Source organism: Kwoniella mangroviensis, chromosome 3, assembly GCF_000507465.2.
Source record: "Kwoniella mangroviensis CBS 8507 chromosome 3, whole genome shotgun sequence".
In the NCBI taxonomy this organism is placed as follows: Eukaryota; Fungi; Basidiomycota; class Tremellomycetes; order Tremellales; family Cryptococcaceae; genus Kwoniella; species Kwoniella mangrovensis.
In genome coordinates, this window is record NC_088829.1 from 330,604 (window position 1) to 353,333 (window position 22,730).

Sequence of the window (22,730 nt, forward strand, 5' to 3'; positions counted from 1 at the left end):
TAAAAGATCACTTGACTGACAAAGTCGATCATACAAATACAACTGCAAAGATCGAATACATCGCAAATATGGCATCAGTAGTCACTTCACACAGAGCTGGTCTGGTCAGAGGTGCTCGACCAGAAGCGATATTGATTGTCTTGTTCCTTCTCATCGCGCTCTTCGTCTTTCTAGGTGGAGGTAAAAAGAAGGGCAAAAGAAAAGGCTCCGAGAGACGTGAAGGAGGGGACGAAGCCAGAGATAGAAAAGGTAGAAGTAGGACAAGTGGACCGGACAGTGATTCGGAAAGTGGAAGATCCGACACCGATAGGAAAAACCGAAAGGAGAGATCAAGTGATCGAGGACGTACACCCGATTCGTCATCCGATGAAGAACGAGATAAGAAAGAGAGGGAAGGGGCTGAACGAAGAAAGAAACGTAAAGATGAAGAAGAAAGAGATAAAAAGAAGGATTCACAAGAACAAGCTGCACGATCTCAAGCCCAAGTCCAAGACGATGCTGTACCTCGACTGGACGCTCCCAGCTTGCTCGATGAAATTATCGATCCCTTATCTGATAAGTTATGGGAACGAGATCCTACCAAAAGGCCTGAAAGGCCTAGTGGTAGATCACCTCCAATCTTACTAAAGCGAGATGAGAACAATCAATGGACTCGACCTCCCTTATCAGGCAAGAAGGGAGTATCGTTCGATGACGGGGGTATACAAGGTAAAGAGTTGAGTTCAGTGGCTGCATACAATCATGAAGATCCTTCAAATAGGATATACGACCAGTCACACATGGATATCAAACGGAATCATATATCTACTGAGAGAGGTAGAGATGGAGATGTTTTACAAGGTATGATTGATGGTAGTCAATCGCCTTTGATCGATCTGATAAAGAGTGGTAAATTGAGTGAAAAGTTAGTCGGGATGATGAAAAGATTAGAATGGGCATGTTTGATCGATCATTTAGATTTGTTGAATCAAATTCCTCAAAATGTATTGAAAGAATCAAATGATATAATCAACAAGGAAACTTTCATACCCAAGATTGGACCTGTACCTAACTCGATTATCGATATAATCCAACAGATGTTAATCGAAAAAGCTGTTGATCTACCTTTAGTTTTATCTTCGCAGTCAAATCCTAATATGGAACATGTTAATCCGAATATACCATATGATGATGATCCGGATATCAGCCCATTAGATAAGAAGACCGTACAGGATAATTTCATAAATAAACATTTATATCAATTTGGAGTTGCTGCAGAGGACATAAGGGATAATTTAGGATATGGACATTGGAAGGATTTGGGGGTCGATGCGATTAGAGAAGTGGTTTATAAATGGACTGAAAGGAAGATGAAAGAAGCTTCTCAACCTCAATCAGGAACAAAAGGAGAAGAGCAATATGATATATTTAGATTGTTATTGGGTTATTTCTTACCTTATCATCGAGCTATAACTTCATTCCGACCTAAACATTTCAAAGAGAGAGATAAAGTACCTGGATTCGTAGAAAAGGTAGGACCTGTAAATGCAGGTTTGGTCCAATGGTTAAGATATATAGGAAAATGTTTATTGATTTCTAGAATATTCAGTGAGAATGGAAGTGAACTTTCGTTGGATTTATCATTAAAAGTACAAGTATCGAAGAGGTCGAGACAAGTTGGTTTTATCGTTGATTATACTTTATTTTTACCTAAACCTACTACTTCAGATCAAGATGAGGGACAAAAGAGATTAATAGGTATGATATACCAGTCGAGAGAGATACTGGAGAGGGTCAAGCACACCTTGATACTTTGGGTTAATCACCTGAATGAAAAAGTTTATCCACCGAGGGAATCTGGAAATTATCTGTTCAATGATTTATATCCATTTCAAATTAATAGATTGACATTCAGACCTGGTTTACCCCTTCAAACTATAAATTTTCAATCATTACAACGATCACTTACCTCACCCAGTCCACCAGATACAAGTGATGGAAGAGAGAAAATGATTATCAATGTTTCGTCAAGTCATATAGAAGAGATGTTCGAAAAGACAAAACAGAGAGGTGAAGGACCGAGTTTCTTTGGTGAATTGTACAGAACGATAACCTGCCAGATGATAAGGTTTATAAATAAAAGACAATATTATTGGTATAAACCTTCCACCGACGCTGAAGGCAGAGGAGGAGTATATGAGAAATTTGATGAAAAGCAATTCGAATTCTTATTGATGTTGATCGGACCAGGTTTAAGTAAAGTCCAATTGACCGAGGAATACAAATCCAAAACCACAGGTGAGAAGATGAAGGATAAAGAATCGATGTTAGAATACAATTATGGAGATACAGTCAAATACTCTCAACTTCAGGCAATAGATTTTGGCGGATTGATCCCAATTGAAAAACCTCCTCCTGGATATGCATCATTACGTGAAAAGAAAATTGTAAAAATGGATTTGTTCAAAGGTCTGAAATGGATTTTATTACCTGTTCAGTTCAATACCGGGGATTCACAGGAAGGAGGAGGGGTTGGGATTTATTCAGCGAATTTAGTTGTTAATGATAATTTGGGATTGACAAATTACCTTTATGGTAATTCTCAAAATTCTTTATCTGTGACGTTCCATGGAAGATCATTGGAAGACAAAAATCGCTTATCGGTTGAGTTAGCTCAAACGATCGTAGAACAAATCAATAGATGGATAAAAGATATATCGGAAAACACAAACATGATGGATGAACAGCAGATCAGGAGGAGGGTGATGGAGAAAGTGGATATGACTAAAAGGATGATAAGGAATAAAGTCAAATTCGTCATCATCTCTTCTGATAGCCAACAACAGCAACAGCAAGCTGAAATTGAGAATTTCGATGATACGAATAATTTTAATGATTTTAATATCCCACAGGAAATGTTACCTCCTGTATTGGTTGTATAATTATGTTTTATAACATATAACCAGTACTGTATATATCTCGAAGGATTCGCTTTGTACACAATAAGTTATATGTTTTTGTTTGTCTGTCTGTTGTCATATATCGTATGTATCAAAATTCACTTACTACAGATCCTTTTCGATATCATCGTCAGCACCAGACTATACTTTTATCAGTGCTCGTACCGATCAGTACGTAATAACACTAACACTCCATGCATTCATTAAAAAAAGAAAAATCAACTTTTCATACATAATAGTTAGAAGAAAAAACATTACTCTTTATTCCTTTCTTTCTTTGTTTTTTTGTTTTGGAGATTTTAATTCTCTTTCTTTCTCTCACTCCCTCCCCTCCAAAAAGGAAAAAAACTTCTATCGATTGATTGGTTCATGAATCATTCATTCCATCCTCATATGGTACTAACTTCCACAAGATACATTTGATATTCAATATTCAGTTCGATAATGAATTCACCTTTTCACCTTATTCTTCATCAACCCAATCACCCTTATGTGAATAAAATGAACAGAAATTAGATCAACTTGGCAGGAGTAGGAAGGAGGAGAGGAAAGAGCGATGCTAAGAGAAAGACGAAAAATAGGATACTGAAATGATAAAAGATGAGAATGGAAACGGAGATATTGATATCTTTCGGGTATAGAATAAGTATAGAATATAAAATATATAATATACGTTATATATGTATATTATGAAGTAGACGTACTAAGAAGAAAGATGAATGAAGAGAAATAAGAATAATTTTTTTTTCTGTAGTCGATATTTATGATTGTATGAAAATGGGAGAAAAGAGGGATTATGTGTACACAAGACATGAAATCAGAGATTTACTAATGACGCAGAACAAGTGGTCAGCTAAGTGTAAATGAATATATTGAGATGTTTGTGATAACTCACATCAAGAGAAATACGCAATTGTTCCAATGGGATTGGAACAAATCCTTCGATATCAATCCCTCTCTCTGAAAGTGCAGATTCGGCGTGTGGAGGTACCAGTTGTCGAATGAGATCTGGTCGAGTTGAAAGTTCTGCATCATGATGAACATAGCGGTCAGTCAAGAGAACACGTAACGAAAGAAGGTGCTTTAGAGTGATGATACAGAATCATGTAAAGGGGAAGGGACAAGCTTCTACTCACCCTCCCGAGTGAAATCGAACAACGCAGGCATCTCCTTCCCATTAGGTAATCTGGAGCCCTCTACTCTCAACTCATCGAAGAATGGGTGAACAAGCGCTTCGGGAGCTGTCAACCTCGCTGTAGGAGTGTATTCAAGTAGGTTGCTGATCAGTGCGATGGCATCTTGAGGGGTTCGAGGTCGGAAAACTTTGGTGAATGGATGAGGTTTGATTTGAGGGAATTTATGTTCCATGTACTAAATGGTGAGAGGCAATGTCAGCACGACTCCCAATCCAAATACATACAAATATATGATTTTATTAAGTGGAAGCGATGATAGCATGAAAACAAGTCAGAAAGCAAATCCCACTCACATTAGGATTCATAGTCTTGATCTGTTCTCTCGTAGGTGTACCTAAGACTTTGATAATCTCGACCAATTGATCTATACCTGATTCACCAGGGAAGAGAGGTTGACCCAACATCAATTCAGCCATCACACAACCCGTTGACCAAATATCGATATTTGTCGTATAGTTGGTAGCTCCAAAGATCAACTCGGGTGCACGGTAATATCTCGAACAGATGTACGAAACATTTGGTTCACCAGCAATTAGGATCTTAGCCGAACCGAAATCACATAATTTCAAAATACCGGTCGCAGGGTTGAGTAAGAGGTTTTGAGGTTTGATATCTCTATGACATATTCCTACGGAGTGGATGTAGGCTAGTGATCGGAGTAACTAACGATCCAACGAAACCATCAGTATGAATGTGATTAGATTAAATCAATTGACTGACCTGGTACATGTACAGTTTGATTTGTAACATTGGCATAGCCTGCTTTAGCTTGGCATAATGTCTTGAAGCTCTGTATACGGTTTCTGGGACGAATTCGAGTACGAGGTTGAGGTAAACTTCATCTTTCTTATCACCATTAGAGTAGAAGAAAGCTTTCAAATCAACAACATTTGGGTGAGATACAAGTCGCATGATTTGTAGTTCTCGGTTCTATTGTGGGCAACGCATCCACAACGATCAGCATGATTATACTCCACACTTTCAACAAATTGAACAACGGCAGACTCACCTTGAATCGCTTGTCTTGTAAGACCTTCTTGATAGCGATTTCAGATTCAGGTTCCTCTAATCCATCATCGTGCTTCACAGCTATCAAAGTTTCCATATGTGAGCTCCAGTCCGTCTATTTACCATACCATAAGAGTAGGATCATGACTCACGTAGCATTTTTGCAGCAAAGACCACACCGAAACTTCCGTTTCCTACCACTTTGCAATTGGTGTATGAGATGCTCATCTCTTTACCTGTCTTTCCCGATTGAGCTTGAACGGTGACAACTCGACTTGGGTCATCGGCTAACATTCGAAAGTCAAATTCATCAACATCTCACCTCGACTGATGTGGATCCTCAGTCACTCACGAGTCACCCGCACGCCGTTCACGAGTCCTACACCTGACATGATTTCTCGCGTTGTTTGCTGCTGGATCGGTAATTGCGGAATCGAAGGCAGGGAGAGATTGGATGAAGAGTGATGAGAGAAGGTGGGTCGTCCACGAGATTTGCGCGTGATTTTGTTGACAGGTGGCATAGAGTTTGTTGTACGAATGGGAAAGAGCAAGGTTAGACGATGAGGTTGAGAGAAGGGTAGGGGGATATATATGTAGGATAGAGGCGAGATGGGAGATGAGGAAAATGTGGAAGACAAGGTTTATGGATCAGCTACTTTTCTCCTTATAAATCAAGAGACCCAGATCTTGAAAAAGAAAAACGCGTCTTCCACACCATCTCATCGAGCGGAGTATCAAATTTCTATAGGTGACTGCAGACTCCGCCGATCAACCATAACCGTAGGTTGGTTTGAGACGGGATATCCGATCATACTACTCAGTCCGGTCACACAGGACATGAGATCGATCAGAGATGAAAGGGGTTTGAAATGTACAAGAATCGGAGATTGAACGTTTAAAGAGAGAAGACAAAAGAGAGCGACCGCCACGGTGAAGCAGGTGTGATGTGTTGATATAGTTTGATGACGTGAACGAGAGATGCAACTCCGTCAATGGACAGAGAGAAAAGATAGTTAAGTTGGGCCTGAATTCGGAGATTGAAGCGGATGTATGTGAAATGTGGAATGTAGGATGTAGGACGCAGGAACAGAGAAGGATGATACGAGTGATGTGAGGAGAATGAGGGATATCTTCACCGAGAGTTTAACACCTAAACCGAAGAAGGATATCTTCCTTTATATTCGTCGGAGGGGGGAGATCAGAATGCCAGAGTTGGGATAGGAGAAGATGATGGTCTTTCCAGTTTGTGAAAACAACAAAACAACAACACTGAACGCCACCGGGTTGAATCCTCTGAAGACGAGCTACAAAGCTCAAAGGGAAGACACGACATCTCAGTCGAAAGCTGTACTCACACGTTGAGAAGGATACCTGACAAAGAAGGACCTTTCACTTAAGTACACCTATCCACAGTGTATCTGATATTACTCTCTTATTCTAATGATCTAACGAAAGAGGTATCGTTCAAACTGTTGTGTTGGTTTGATAGGTAGATAGTTGATGGTTATCACGCGAGGGCGAACGATCAACGTTGACGTAAGGCTGACTCGTTAGAGTCGAATGGAGGTGGGTAATAGTTGGTAAATGGGACAAAGGATGTTTGTTATCAGATCAGATCGCGAAAATCGATGGACCTGGATATCCTGTGTCTTGACAGCTATGAGCTCGAGCGTTGAGTGATATTCCAAGAGGAGGGACGATCTGATTAGATTTGGATGGATATGATCATGCGATGGCCCAAATTCCAGAAGGCTACGCGTTGGTGTTGAGTTCACTCCGGGTGAGGTTGATCACAATAAGTGTACTTCTGAGTGTTGAGTGTTGAGCGAGGTAGATGGTTATCGGAATGTTATATGTATTGAATTAGCAGTGAGTGGTGACGAGTAGTGAGTGCTGTGGTCATTGGTCGTTGGCAGCAGTAGTAGTTAGTTGGCAGTTGGCAGTGGTGAAGGGGTGGGGTTGAATGAGGGTGAGATTCAGGGTCCAAAACAGCGAATGCACCCATGACCTAGTTGTGAGATGAGGGGCAACTGGGACTAGGTAATACGAGTGTCACTTGAATCTTAATCTCTTGAATCGGTGTGGCAAACACATCCCTCTATTACATAAGCACCTGCCATGCCCAGACCACTGACCTGACTAACCTCCGAAGTCGTTGTCTCGGGGATATGAAACGTGGCGCATCCTCTAACCGGAAAGGGAGAGTCAACCTATCTCCGTGTGAATGTGAATCATGCTGATCTGTCGGCGAACCCCGCTGTTGGTGATAGCCGGTGGCGACTGATGATGAGTTTCAAGTGAGCAGAGCAACAACGAGACAAAGTGAATTATATAGAGGTACAACCCATCTCGAAATCACATCACATTATCAGCACAACGTCCAGTACTCCCTCAATGCCACAGATTATAGGACAATAATGACACTGGACCATTCATGAATGCAAAAGCTGATGGGAAACAAACATGTTCTCCTTACCCGCTTTCCTCACTACCTTGCCTTTCACCTTACCTTCCTTACCTTCAATATCCCTACCAGCTAATATACAGAGGAGGTTCTTGTCATATGTCTTGAAGAGGTCCTTGGGTAGATTCGTCAAAGATGAAGCGCTTGATGCGGAAAGGATTCAAGCTCAGCTCAGTGAGGGTCGGGTAGAGATTGAGGGATTGGAAATAGATACCAATGTAAGTCCACCCGATGACTTGACGATTATGGAATGGAGCGAGTAAATCGCGACCAAGTCATCACAGCTCAACTGATACGATGCTCCGATCCACGATCATAGGAAATCAACTCGCTCATACCCCCTGCTATACCTCTCCTCCTCACGTCAGGTATTCTATCCAAAGTGACTGCTCGTGTACCAGTGTCAAATCTATGGTCAGATCCCCTATGTCTCACACTTGACACTCTCACGCTATCTTTCGTCTTATCTAGACCCTCTCCGTCATCAAGCAATAAAGGCAAGCAACCATCTCCGTCTTCTCCCACCGCCCGCTATGAGCTCCATCGCGACCTCGCAGAATCAGTCACTTCCGCAGCGGACGATTTCCTACATCAAGAGTTGGATGCATATGAAGAAGCCGAATTGGATCGATCGATAAGACAATCATTGGTGCTCAACGCGACAGATCCATTCAGCAATGACGAAGTGCCGGGTTCCTTTCCTTTCGGTGGACCAACCAGTCCAGGTTTAGATGGTCAACCTTTACCCGCTACAGTTGAAAGTACCACCGTCTTAGCTGGATTGGTGGAACGGATTCTAGCGCGATTGGAGTTTAAGATCAAGAACGTCAAGATCCAAATAAGATTCGATGATGACCATCATGGAGGGATTTTTGAAGTTCGCGTAGCAGAAATCAAATATGCTGATGAAAATCAAACTCAAGCTGAATCAACAGAAAACGATAATAGCAGGACAACAATTCGGTCAATCCGCCTTTCCGGAGTTACCGTCCATATGCTGCCTATACCAACAGTAGATTCATCTCAAACCTCTTCAATCAGACCAACGTTTACTAGTTCTTCCTCAAGATCATCATCTATATCATCAACCTCTACCTCGTCCTCAGGAGGGGAATATCAGGATATGATGATGTCTCAAGCTGTCTTAGATCTCAGAGAGAGTACGATGTCGAACCTCAACTCAGATGCTAGTGTCTATCTCAGCGCTATAAGTGAGAGACCAGCTGCAAGTATACCTAGTACACCTGAAAAAGCTATATCCGAAGAAGAATCAAGTAGATCAGCTACCCCTACTCCCGCGACTCCAGTCAAGCCGACTGACCAACACGATAGATTACTTTTGACTTTCGGTTCGGAGGATATACTTTTACGAATGAAGACCACTCGTCCATTGTCGTCAATCCCATCTGTACCGGTGGCATCCCCGGGCTTACCGCCATCACCCACATTCTCACGACAGGATCTGTCCGCAATACCTCATCGCCTTCCGTCTGTTGATATTGAAGTCTCAGTTGGTACACTAGCATCAGTCATACTCCCGGATCAAGCAGCTACCATTCTAGCTGCTTTGCAATATGCGACGAAACCTTTACCAGATGGGAATAGCTCGACCACACCTGCCAGTCAAAGCTCAGCGACTCAAGCGGGAGCTCAGCCACAATTCACAGCTCATGTGCATATGAAAGCTCTCTATTCAGCCATCATTTACGATATGTCGGCTTCATCCGACCCACATTTCATCGATAGTCTATCCTCGTTCTGGGCTAAGCCATCAACCACTTTCATACCCAATGGCCATCTTCGATTACGCTTGGATACACTTGAAGCCCACTATGCGACGAAAGGTTCTATGGCTAGACCTCAGGCTATGTCCCGACCCAGTAGGCCCAGCCATCCTAATACCACACGTCTTCCTCGACGGTCATCCACCATCACTCGTCCAGATCCGTCTCCACCTACGCTCACGGTCACTCTTCAGGACGCCTCGATATTCGAATATTTGGCTTCCGATACCACCACCGGGGATCCTTCGGACGTCCCACCCGGAGGTGCTTTCCCTGTACTCCTATTCGATACCAACTTGCCACGGCAATACGAAGTGGCTCCTGGTGTTTCTTCAAGTTCAACTTCTTTGGGGTCCGCACAAGGCAGAATTACCACTCCCATGGGCAGCCCACCGGTATTTCCAGAATTCGATTCGGTCGATTGGCGGAATTCTGGTCTGCAGCGAAAATCAGGAGGGAGTGAGAAACAGTGGAAAGTTAAACAGAAGGGCAAAGGGATTCTCAAGGGTACTCATCCACCTACAGCACAAACCGACGAAGGACCCGTAATGAGTCTGAAGAAAGAGCTAGTCCCGAATTCGAGTGAGTGAATATCCGAAAGTTCCCCAAGAGTGTTGTTTGATTATGAGTTCTAGCCGCGACTATATCATTCAATCCAATCCACGTTTTCCTCGATCTGTCACTCGTGGAACGGCTCCTACCAATGCTGCGAAGTATTGCACCTGCTATCCGGTCAACTGCAGAATCTGTGGTGGAGATACCCCCATTCGGTATCCGATCTTACCATCGCCCTTCAGAACCTCTTCGACAAAGAACGACTGAGTCTATCATTGACGATCTCGACGCTCAAGCTTCCTCGTATTCCACCATTCAAGCCTGTTCACCCAACAAGCCTATAGTGGATATCAAATGTCCCTCAATCCGCTTGGATATCCGTTGTCCTGCTCCGATCAATAGAAGAGGTACTTGGGGTGATGGAGGCCACCTAAGATCGGGCATCGTGACTCTCGATATGCATCATCTCCGAGCCAGAATTTCGGCTGGGAAGGAACAGGTAGATAAGTCAAGCAGGAGAGCCGAAAGTGGCGAGGATGGCACTAAGGTTATGTGGGAAAAGATGGTCCTATTTTTCTCTCGGGCCCCAGGTATGCCGACATGCTTGAGACGCGATATAAGAGCTGACCCAATTGCAATCACGACAGAACGAAAGTCATCTGCATTCATCGTCATTGGACCACTGGCACCTGACCCTACAGATATTGACGTTTCACCCTTACTGCCAAGCATCAACCTGCGCTCGTCCACTTCACCAACGGAGAGCAAGACCACCTTTATCACCTGTCGTATACCCTCTGTACAGGCCAAGATCAAACAACAGACTATCGAAGGTTTGCAATTTTTCGCTGATGACATGACGCATTGGCTAGATGGAGCGTTCGGTGATGGATCGGCACCCAAGCCTCGAGACGATCTCAAGATGATCGGAAGTCGGTTCTTCGGGGGTCCTGGCTCTACTCGAGGTAGCTCTTCAGCATCCAGCTCCACTGACGACGAAGACGAAGAGGACTTATCAGCTACCATCCTCAAATTGGAAGTTAGCGAAACAGACATATCGTTGTATGTACCTAGACCTGAAGGAGGCGAGAGGGTCTTGGCACTGAAGGCAAGCGATATGGACATTGGAATTGAATCGAATGTAGCTGGAAGGCATGAAATGGTTTTCAACCTTTCCCTTATGGACGCTGAATTTTCAGATAAGACTGATCCGTCCACGCCTACCAAAATATTAGGACGTACCACGCCATATACCCTGACAAGCCAACAACATCCATTGATCCGCTTGCGATTTTCGTCTCTCACCAATATCGTCACTTCCACCAAAGAAACTGGTATATCAGTGACCCTGACGTGTCTCACTTTCTACCTCAAATCGATTGACTGGGCAATGGACCTCAAAAGATTCGCAAAAACGCCCGAAGGGGTGTTTGAAGATGTCGTACCGTCCGAAGTCACTCGGATTAAGTTGTTCCTCCAAGACTGCTCAGTACACGCTACGACTCCGACTTTAGGTGGAGCGGTGGTACTGGTTCTTGGCTCATTGGTCGTTGGGACGGATATCAGATCAGATGGGGATGATAATGAGATCAAAGCTAGTGCAGGTAGATTGATGATTTTGGTTGTAGATGATTTGCGTGCGGTGGGCGAGCTGGGTTTGGGTGTGCGCGAATCGGCAGAGGCTTGGAGAGTACGTGATACGTCCGTTTTACTAATTTGTGATCAAAGCTGATGTAATCTATCGTGACGAGCAGAAAGCGGGTTACGCCCAGTTGATAGAAATCATCTCGGTGGACGTACATTGTTTACGCGATTTGACTGGGACTGGACAGATCTTAGTGAGTCGTCATCGATGTGTGAAGGCTTCCATCGTGTTATTGTAGCTGATGTGGATGACCGGACACAGTTGGAAATTCTGCAAATTCAAGTCAAAGTCACTGCTTGTGCCGACTCCTTAGCCAGCTTTGGTAATTTAGCGGGAGATTTCACCAAACTGATACCGCCAAAACCGTAAGTTGATCTTTACAAAGTATTCAATTCCGTGTGCTGACATACGATCGACAGGACACCTTTGAGACCCGTACGATCACCTACTAGCCTCGACCGATCGATCAATGTTTTTGACTCGATCGACGAACAAGCTTTCAACCTCATACCTGATATAGTCTCAGGAGCAGATATGATAGAAGACGATTTACCCACCAATCTCGATTATCTAGATAGAGCTTCGCGGCTGCGGACCAGTCAACCTACAATGGACCGAACGACGGGAGAATCTCTAAGAACATGGCAGACGGATGAAGAGGAAGGCGAACTTGGAGGAGAAACAATCAAGATCTTGCTTAATGAGGGATTTGATATGGACGAGGATTATTGGGAGAATTTGCCAGTTCTGAATAAAGGTTACGATGATGAGTAAGTCGTACTTCAAAGTCTCAACAACACGATGTACATGACTCGTTTGGCTGACCATGCCTTAGGTTACAACTTGGTAAAACCCGTATACGTGTCAACGATTGCAATATCAAGATACTGTTGCATGACGGATACGACTGGCAACGTACACGAAAAGCGATTGAAGATGAGATACGAGCTGTCCGACGACGACTAGAGAAGATCAGACAATTATTGGCTTCTGGACAAAAAGCAGATGAATCGATAGATTTCGAAAGATCGACTCAATCAGTATTGTTCAACTCCATATATATCGGTCTAGAAGGCAAAAACTCTTCGGAAATGAACAACGAAGCTTTGATCGCTGCCATCGATGAGGAGCTGGATGATCTGAATGAAGCTGAAGTTGAGAGTACCGCCAGTTCTTGGCAGACGTTACCATCTACTGGTGTACCTGGAGGTGGTGTACGTCAATCTACAAGAAAGAGTAAAATGAGATTAAAAGGTAAAAAATTGACTCGGTCGAAAAAACCTCAAATCGAAATTAATCTTACATCCTTACGATCCTCAATCGATTTCTTTTCATCCACCCCATCGATCCAGGAGATGATATCATCCAAAATCGAGGTGAAAGTGAAAGAAATGGAAATACTTGATCATATCAAGACGTCAACGTGGAAGAAATTCTTGATGTCGATGAAATCTGATAATAGGGGTAATGTCAGGGAAACTGATTCAGATATGATTAGAATAGAATTGAAGGGAATCATGCTTGAAGAAGGAGGTGAAGAGGAATTAAGATTGAGGGTGAGTAAGAATTATCTTTCATCTCGAGTATATCGATTCGTAAATATGGTAGAATGTATTGCTAATATACATTTTACTCCACTTGATAGGCTAAGATCCTTCCACTGCGATTACATGTAGATCAAGATGCCTTAGATTTCCTCAAACGTTTCTTCAGCTTCAAATCGCCCTCTGCGTCAGCATCAACTACACCAGTATCGCCAATTAAATCGAACGAAGCATTCTTACAACATGTGGAGATCTTCCCTATAGAGTTGAAATTAGATTATAAACCCAAGAGAGTAGATTTCGCCGCGTTGAGAGAAGGCAAAACAATAGAATTGATGAATTTCTTCCATTTTGATGGAGCTGAGATGACGCTGAGGCATATCACTCTGTCGGGAGTGAGTTTGTCGCTTCTACTTCACGCCAACACTTAGCTCGAACACTTACGATTGGATTTTGATCACATAGATCACTGGATGGGATCGTTTGGGTACCACTCTACAGGACTTATGGACTCCCGACGTGAAAGCCAACCAACTTGCCGATGTCATATCGGGTGTATCGCCCATTCGATCCATCGTCAATGTCGGTTCTGGCGTAGCAGACCTGATCTTATTACCTATCGAGCAATATAGGAAAGATGGTAGATTAGCCAAGGGTGTTCAAAGGGGTACGAATTCGTTTGTCAAATCGACTGCAATGGAGATGATGAAACTAGGTGCGAGGTTGGCGACAGGCACTCAAATCATATTGGAAAAAGCGGAAAATGTCCTAGGCGGACAAAGTCAAAATCTCAACAATCTTGTGGTTCAACCTATTCCCAACTCCTCGATCGACTCGGGGATGGAGCATTGGGAAAGGGATGCAGGAGGATCATCCTCTAGTGAAGATGAGCTAGATCACGAAAGAGATGTGGGACCCGTATCCAGATATGCGGATCAACCTGAAGGTGTCAAACAGGGTGTACAAGCGGCTTATAAGAGTTTATCAAAGAATGTCAACGCTGCTGCGCAGACTATCTTGGCTGTTCCCATGGAAGTTTATGAGAGGTCAGGAGATGATGTGAGTTCCGTCTTACAACTTCATCGTCTAAGCTTGATATTGATGCTGATGATTGGATGGTAATATAGGGCCCACTTAAAGCTGTCGTAAGAGCTGTACCGATCGCAGTACTGAAACCGATGATAGGTACTACCGAAGCTGTCAGTAAGACTTTATTGGGTATGAGAAATAGTTTGGACCCATCTGCGAGAAAAGAATTGGGAGATAAGTATAAATAGTTTAGCATTGATATCATAAGTTAGTACGTTGTATATATTGTTTCGTTTTGTATACGACCAATATCGTGATTGTTATGATCCATTTAGACTCAGTCTTGTCTTGGCTGTCCATATGTATATGTTGTACTTTAGCTATGTATGACTTCATAAATGAAACTGATAAGAGAATGAATGCGCCCTCACAAGGAATAGATGCTGTGCAAAGCAGTCAATATGAAACTACCTGCAGCACATCTGAAGGGTAGTATCGACATGCATCTACACTTACCTGTGCAAGTAGCGGGTGTTGGATCTTCCATGTAAAATCTGAAACCCGTAATACCTTGTGAACACGAATCTGACAATTCAAGCTCACTCATGATAGATATCTGTCATGATGCAGCCGTACAGATCTGCTTTGGATGTCAGAATCTTGGAAGCCTCACAGATATGCAATGGCATCTTCTCATGTATGATATGTATGATAGTTCCACCAAGCCAGGTACTGTATCATTATGATAAACACCGTCGGAACAACTATGTACCACGTGGATCATGACATTATCAGCCCAGACTCATCTTGCCTAGACCTTTGGTGATCTCTTCATCTCCTTCAATCGCTTTTGACCCCTGTGTATCTCCGGCCTCAGTTTGACTCTCATGAGCTCGTTCGAATGTCCCTAAGCTTGGTCGATTGACATCGGTAGAATGGTGACGAGAAACAGTCCAAGATGACAGTCCATTTCCTCCCCCTCTCGAGTATGTCGCATTTGATCCGGTAGAGTACAAATCCTTCACATAACCACGAGAAACCCTCTCACCTTCCCAATCCTTCCCTGGGAAATTACCCAATCGTGTCGCCTCCTCAGATGTATTGCCTAATAAACGTTCATCGTTATTCGGATCGGAAGTGGCGGAAATGTAAGAACGAGCATCGTATGAATGTTGCGATTGTGTTCGTTTGGGTAGTTCGGTCTTGACCCATTTGGCCTCTGTATCTTTATCTGCCATATTCTATAACGATAGTAGCTTCACTTTAGTACTCGCTGCTAGACCGATGATGATATACTGTAACGAGTGAATTAGTGTTTTTATTTTTTGTTGATTATACAGTATTGTGGAGCTTACATTGCTAAGGCATGAGAGCGGTCGCGCAACACAAAAAGTAGGCCAATGAAAGGACGGAGGTCTCAACTGTAAAGGAAGGAGATTGTCAGCTTCTCTCAAGGCTATTGCCACACGAGATGTTGTTAGGCCCGCTGCGGGAACATCAAAAGTCCATTGTGACACTGTATACTGGATCGAGTCTGCCAAGGAAGAGGGTCGACTTGGGTCTGCAGTCAGTACAACAATCACTCGAAAACCGATGGGGATATACTCTAGAATGTTGATTCACAGAGCTAATGTCAGTTTTTTTGTCTGCCAATCATTATTTGACATTTTGATTATTATCATCCTTCCTTTCATTTATGCATACTAAAACATTCAACAACGATTTCCTACCCCAAGGGATATAGGATCTTATCCCTTTTTGTAAGCATAAATACCATAGAGGCCGTCTTATGGATGAATCAAGCCATGACAGCTCAGATATATATACACCAGACCACCAGCTGACTTAGTAGCACGAAAGATTATGACCAATAAACCTTGTGCAGGACACAATATTCTATATCAAGAATTCAACGGGTGTACAAACATACATACGCACACAATATGATTTTCTTCACCCTCTTCAATCTTGTCGCTTTTCTAACAAGCATTCTAGCCCATTTTAGCGACGATTACAATCTGAGGGCCCACAATACCATCCCAAATAACACTGTGTCTATCTTACAGAACAATCCCAATTACACTTACCATGGCCCGGCTACTTTAAGTTGGACTTGGAATACGTCCGATTTCAGTAGTCTACCAGAGGAAGAAAAGTGGTTGAAGCAACCGATCACTTGGTTGATATATGATGAAAGAGGGAATGGTACCCTTCTACATGAAATGACCGTGAGTGTTTACATCTTCAAGTCTTTGTGTATAAACCCGACAGGACCGGTAGCTGAGGTGGTGCATTGACCGCTGACTCGCAATTGTGTAATGATCCTTTGAAGTGTTATTACCAAGTCTCCAAATCAGCTAAAGCAGGCGATGTCTACCAAGTCGAACAGCTCCTTCAAGCCCCCTATCTCAAGCCAGCCGGTGGTACTGATGAGTTTGACATGGTACAATATGGCAATGTCGTCTGTCCTTATGGTGTTTGTGTCGCTCCAAACTGCTCCAATTTGACTATTCCTACCTATGATGTCGTGGATCTCATCAGCTCCGTGAGTTGCCACTGCAAAGCCACAAGACCTGTTTGGACTTGGGCTAAAATCCTCTTGTAGTTTACATCGACGACTCGATCCAGCTCTACACACGACTATTACAACAATGTTGAAAGCTCTGGGTGATTTTGCCTCTCTCTGTACATATCCACAGCGACTTATACGTTTTCGGAGCTTGTATGAAAGATTGTAATGAGATGTTGGTTTTTATTGGATTTCAATATCACATTGTCAATTTCACCAGATATTAAGACTTTGAACATGCTCATAAAAGGACATATGGATGCATGAATGCATGTCTCAACAACGCCATCAGTCTTCTCTCCTCGATCGATTGGCTACATTACAGTGCCTCAATTATGGTTGCGACCGTAGCAGATATACTGCCTATCTGGATTGACCATCTTGTGAAGTTCCCTTGGGGATCGTGACCACAACGATACCATCTGATGTCAGCTCCTCCCCACAGTCCAGGCATGTCGGATCACCCATGCTCATGGATAGGGTGACGAGCTCTTTCATGGTGATTGGTCCATCCTTCTTGCGACTAATGTAAGACTGCTCCATCAGCTGCTATGTGTACTATATAATGACCAGGCACCCTGGACAACTTACGATTGCAAAGCTGACAGCAAGCCTTCGTCAATATTATGCAAGTCCACGACACTGCCGTCGTCCAGTCGAAGTTGAGGTTTCCATTGATCTTTGCAGCTAGATGCGGTATCAGCAGAAGCTTGGATAGATTTATTGTCAGACATGTTATATCGTACTGTATATATGGTAGCTATCAATGATGATATGAGGTAACGGATTTGATAGGTTGTGCATTATCAATTGTCTTTTATATGCTTGATGAACCTTATCCGGGCTGGTGTTATGTATCACCTTTTGTCTTGTTGGAACGCTTCCAACTTCAAAAGAAATCCGCATTTGATGTCATTGTCTTCGAGGATCTCATCGTAATGGCGAGGAGCTTCTGTTTCCTTGAAAGGAGGGGGGGTGGAAATATGATATAACCGACTTCAGATAGAGTCTAGACCATGGAATTGGACTTACCTCAGTGCCGTGCTCCTCCACCGTGATGATGGGCGTATGCAGACGATGATTCACTGTGACTGCACGTACATACGTCATATAATTTGAGAAGGGATCTTTGAGATGTTACTCCAGGTCGTACAGTCTAAATGTCATCGATGCCCACACCTTGTTGCACCACTCCCCTGCGATGCAGACACAGGAAAGACACTAGCAGCCTCGCCAAAAGAAAGGAAAGTCTTTACTTCCTTTTCAAGCATGCATTGCCACTCGCATCTATTCCTATCAAGCTCTCAGTCCTCTCTGACACATATGGTAAAAGTAAGAAGGACCTGAAGGGGTCAAGAAGAAAGCATGCCACCAATGTCGCGAGAGGCTATAAATGTGGCTGCTTGTTGTGCTTGTGTCCCTCAAACCTCCCAATTTCATTTCTACACATACACAAAGTGACTGCTCTTAACGATGCCAGGACCAGTATATAACTGGCAGTTATCGTGAGCATGCCTAGATACAGCGAGGGATGGGATGAAAGGAGATGCATATGACGTATGACTTGCGCCTTCTTTGGGATTAGCCAGACCAGTTCATCATTGTACTAATTGTTAACATTGATCACTACTTCCGGCTGTCCAGCAATCTTTATGAGTATAGAAAGCTAAAACGATCACGACCATAGCCCTAACATCATGACCGAGAAGAATGCCGGGAAAACATCGTTGCCATCATTATCCGATCAGACGACGACTAGTCTCGATGGTTCTAAGAACTCATATACATACCCGTTAAACAAGAGTACCATCATAGTCGACATCACTACAGCATATCATCTGGATCCCGATCTGAGAATCATAGGTTCCGGCCGTAGACGCACTTATAAGAGTCCTTCAAAATGTGTTAGAGGGTAAGTGAAGAAAGACTGTATCGATAGCTAGCTCAGAGTGATAACGGCAGCTCACCATATTTGACCGTTTAGTGTATACGATTTGTTCGTTGAGGTGTCACGGAGCGAGATACATCCCAGTCAAATTGAATTCCTAGAGTTACAGATCGATGGGCGAAGTATGGAAGAGCTCCCTGATCTTCTAGGGGATGTGGGGATGAGAGTAAGAATGTGTGTGAGTTCTTCATATCTAGTTGAATAAGAGGATGAAACCTTGTATCTGCATGTCGGCTCAACCTTCCGGTCGGCGCCGAGTATGCCCACCTAGTTTGGTATCTATACAGTGTACTGTGTGCTTGAGTGCAACAGTTTCTGAACTGATCTTGACATCATACTAAAGTCCCGCTGAAGCTTCTAAAAGTATGAAATTCGTAGAAAGGATCGACTAATCAAAGCATATTTTAGGAAGGCTCTCCAAGGATGAATTGCTAATGAATATACCTGTATATAACGCAGAATTCATGACTGTTTTCTTGCATGTCTCTCATCCTTTCCTCTTCCCAAGTCATACACGTAGAAGAGATTATAAGTCAAGCCCATACAATCATTGTGACCGTGTGAAAAGTGAACAGATTTTCTTATATCATTCAGTGTACAGTATGCTGATCGCTCACATGTCTCAACCAATATATAGTGCCCTCATCTGATACCGAACGTGCCAGCTCATCTACAGATGAAAATTGTGTCAATCTAGTCCCTAAAGCATTTCAGAATTCCACTTCTTCGAATTGTCCCTCTGTGACGATGTCGGCTCCTTCTCGACGTTCATCCAGTCTTTTCGTGTCACGATGATCTAACTAAGACCTCAGTAGACGGCCTTAATCATATGAGAGACGGCCTAAAGAGGCGAGCAGATGATAAGAGGACGACGGATGATATACTAATCTAACCGAAGTATATAAAAGGTGAACGACTTCGTTGGTACGAGCAACGAAATCGTTCAACTGACCCGGATATCGTTGAGACTTATACGATATCCTAGCTAAAGAAACGAAGTACTCAGCTAGACAGGTAGACTTCCAAGGGGACAATGGACGTTGTAGCCTTGAGGAGATACTGAAGTGCAAAGTGATATCGTGATATCAATCAATAGTAAGACAAGACAACAATTGAGAATTCATGAGGGGAATCATCATGAATACGAAATTAGAGAGGATATATATATCTAACTATCGTGAAAGTCCAATGTCCATAGTAGAAGTTGAATGAACGAAGTTGAGTGATATCTACAATAAAACCTATCCTTCTCCTATATCCTACTATCTCCATATTCTACCAACGATATCGACCGATATCGTTGTCCTAAAACCGAGGTCGTTATCCATTACGTAAATCCCTATACCAATAACCTTGTCGTGGAGGTAGCCGACATGACATTTCGACTCTTTAGATCACCACTGAGTGGAGGATGAGCTACGCCATGAGGCTCTGTCATGCTAGTGATGTTGTCAATGATGCTTTTAGAGCTTCTGAAGAGCTCAGAACCATGACGTCCTTGATGGCGCAGATCTTCCAGGAATCTGAAAGGTCCAACACCGAAAAATAGCTGGTTTGTCCTATCTCCGGAGGTTGAACGATGGTCGTCTTACTCTCCTTTAAAATTTTCAAGAGGTTATGAGCCTACGGAAGTGAAATAGAAGTACAAGCTGTGAGAAAATCAATGTGAGAATTCTAGTGTGATCTTCTTCTAGCCAAGTATATATACCTTCATGTTATGACCTAATGAAGAGTGCAATGAAAGGATAGATTTCAAATCAATCATGCATCATTTTAAACCTCCCACTGCAATTACAAAAAAAAGACTCGACATTCTCAATAGGCAATTTGGAATACTCTAAGAAGGATGGTTTAGCCTAGCTTGGCTTGCCAAGCTGAGGTACCGAGTCATTAAAAAAGACGAAAACAACGGAGGGATCATGTTGTAGAAGCCACATTCACTGCTTGATATCACCATCCTTTCATGTCACTTTTTGATCTATTTTGATCGCACTTGACAATGAAGGGACTGATCGTTCGTCCAGACAACTTCCAACCTATCAATAGTGCTTCTCATGCTTCTCAAAAATTATTTCCAGCGATGGTTCATGCTTGTTCTATAATATATCAATCATCAAATGATATGCACTGTCTCGAGTCTTTTATCCTATTTCGTACCCCACGACTCATTTCGCCACTTCAATCAGACATTCATGATGGATCACGGGGACAAAACCACCAAATCCGGATCTACCACCGGTCAACCCTCGGTAGACTCATCGAATAATGAGCCTGATAAATCGGTTCAACAATCAGAGAACAATCAAAGTTCGACAGACACTATGGTCTACATCAAGCTCAATAAACTTTGGAATTATATCAATCCGTTCGAAATCCACTTCATCTGACGGGACCTAACAAAACTACCATTTGGACCGCAACGTCAACGGAAGGGTAAATCCACTTTCCCTCATTCTGGACTTGTACTGTATCTTGATTCGAAATACCATTTTGTACTTGACTGATGTGCCTGTCTTCGACGACTACCGCAGGGAGCAAGAATTCTTCGTATCTTTCAAGTCTAAAGCATTTAGCGAAGAACAGCTCACTGAATTCAGGAATCACCGGGAAGGTCTGGGAGACTTATCAGTTTATGATCTTTAGGTATTGATATTGGGTTTATATGACTGCACTATCGCCCTCATAAGGTACTGCATATTCCGAATGTACGATGAATTGGGAGGCTACAGTCCAGCATCAATGAACCCTGTTGGATATGTGTGTTAATATCGCGAACATGGTCCTTCACTCAATCTATGGCCTAGGTGGACGAGCAGTACAGTATCGATATGTATTCCATCCTGAAGCCACTGCAATTGATTCTCATGAGATGCATACCTGAGCGTATGATGCAATAGAAGGCACAGAAGCTTTCAAGTTATATTGGACCACAATAGTCGTCATTCCAAATGCTGATTATAACCGCCCATTGCTGTGCATGCATTACTAGGTATTGTGGAGTACATGCTATAAAGGAAGGTAGGTTTCATGCAAATTCTGACAAATATATCACAATGGATTCACACGAATTGGCAAATCGTGTACAGGTAAGTCTATCCTTTCCAGAAACACACTAGACCGGTCGTCCTCGGTATTTTTGGATGACCAGCTGGGTAAAAAAAAACCTTGCTTTCAGGTGATGTTCGACAAGCTATCTTTGAAACTCGTTAATCAAAAGCTCGGTGGACATTCCAAAAGGTATTACCAGCTGCTCTCCGAAAAGCTGCTCGACCACCCGTGGTTCGCATAGGCTTCATTCAATTCGGCTTGTATGGGTGTAAACACGTGAAAGACTCTGAGCATAAAGGCTGTATCGTGATGACCGATAAAAATGGTGTACCGAATTTTGGCAAAAAGTGAGTTTGACGACTCGCACGCAGTGAATACTGTAGAAACGATGATTGATTGTTGCACATAGATGTATCCCTTGTTATCTAAACAAGCATTGCTGTTCTTTCACCAAATACCATCACAGTACCATTCGAACTCGTCGAACTCGGGTGACGGAGTTTAAAAGAAAAGATTAGCTTCCTACCAATATGAGCAAATCAGATTCCAACGTGAGACACAGTACTGTTTGTTCACCATACATTATACTGACCATCTTGATCATTTCTTAAAGCACCTTATCGGCCCTCAAAAGTACTTTTCTGAGCAGCTTGATAAATTCAAGCCAGGTCATCCTGAACATCAAAAGATGATGGAACTATCGAAAGACTTAGAATTGATTAGGCAGGTAAGTTATGTCATGTCGTATGATCTCTTGTCTCCTCAAGAGGTATGGAGACGGATGACAGACGAGGTGATTGGCAGGAATTACACAAATCGAAAGCAAGCACCATACCTCGCATCAGGCATAGCACCCTTCCGAAAAAGCTGGTAGCCAGCAGAGATATGGTTGAGATGATTGATCTGACGGATGATAGTCTAGAGAGTTCCGATTCGGAGGGTGATTGCGAGGAAATAATGGACCAGCTGGTGGCGTATTTATGAGAGCAGAAGAAACAAAG

General features: G+C 43.0%; 6 protein-coding genes across 6 annotated transcripts; 3 read left to right on the forward strand and 3 right to left on the reverse strand.

The window, feature by feature from the left end:
* Positions 1 to 68: 68 nt before the first annotated feature.
* On the forward strand, positions 69 to 2,921 carry I203_107949 (uncharacterized protein; the record flags this gene model as incomplete). Its single annotated transcript, XM_019148129.1, has 1 exon — positions 69 to 2,921. One exon carries the CDS (start codon positions 69 to 71, stop codon positions 2,919 to 2,921), a length of 2,853 nt encoding a protein of 950 aa, XP_019002362.1.
* An 871-nt stretch (positions 2,922 to 3,792) lies between these two features.
* On the reverse strand, positions 3,793 to 5,535 carry I203_107950 (uncharacterized protein; the record flags this gene model as incomplete). Its single annotated transcript, XM_019148130.1, has 7 exons — positions 3,793 to 3,965; positions 4,076 to 4,310; positions 4,429 to 4,797; positions 4,856 to 5,065; positions 5,145 to 5,224; positions 5,296 to 5,430; positions 5,496 to 5,535. The coding sequence occupies 7 exons, from the start codon at positions 5,533 to 5,535 to the stop codon at positions 3,793 to 3,795; spliced, it is 1,242 nt and encodes a 413-aa protein (XP_019002363.1).
* A 2,071-nt stretch (positions 5,536 to 7,606) lies between these two features.
* Positions 7,607 to 14,412, forward strand: I203_107951 (uncharacterized protein; the record flags this gene model as incomplete). Its single annotated transcript, XM_065518296.1, has 12 exons — positions 7,607 to 7,825; positions 7,927 to 9,015; positions 9,067 to 9,973; positions 10,027 to 10,536; positions 10,594 to 11,636; positions 11,701 to 11,784; positions 11,853 to 11,956; positions 12,011 to 12,361; positions 12,427 to 13,147; positions 13,237 to 13,530; positions 13,601 to 14,194; positions 14,263 to 14,412. 12 exons carry the CDS (start codon positions 7,607 to 7,609, stop codon positions 14,410 to 14,412), a joined length of 6,066 nt encoding a protein of 2,021 aa, XP_065372661.1.
* Positions 14,413 to 14,955: 543 nt separating this feature from the next.
* Positions 14,956 to 15,402, reverse strand: I203_107952 (uncharacterized protein; the record flags this gene model as incomplete). The annotated part of the gene is made up of 1 exon (XM_019148132.1): positions 14,956 to 15,402. The coding sequence occupies one exon, from the start codon at positions 15,400 to 15,402 to the stop codon at positions 14,956 to 14,958; it is 447 nt and encodes a 148-aa protein (XP_019002365.1).
* Positions 15,403 to 17,096: 1,694 nt separating this feature from the next.
* On the reverse strand, positions 17,097 to 17,467 carry I203_107953 (uncharacterized protein; the record flags this gene model as incomplete). The annotated part of the gene is made up of 2 exons (XM_019148134.1): positions 17,097 to 17,256; positions 17,325 to 17,467. 2 exons carry the CDS (start codon positions 17,465 to 17,467, stop codon positions 17,097 to 17,099), a joined length of 303 nt encoding a protein of 100 aa, XP_019002367.1.
* A 4,792-nt stretch (positions 17,468 to 22,259) lies between these two features.
* I203_107954 (uncharacterized protein) lies at positions 22,260 to 22,713 on the forward strand (the record flags this gene model as incomplete). The annotated part of the gene is made up of 3 exons (XM_065518297.1): positions 22,260 to 22,280; positions 22,343 to 22,456; positions 22,534 to 22,713. 3 exons carry the CDS (start codon positions 22,260 to 22,262, stop codon positions 22,711 to 22,713), a joined length of 315 nt encoding a protein of 104 aa, XP_065372662.1.
* Positions 22,714 to 22,730: the final 17 nt, after the last annotated feature.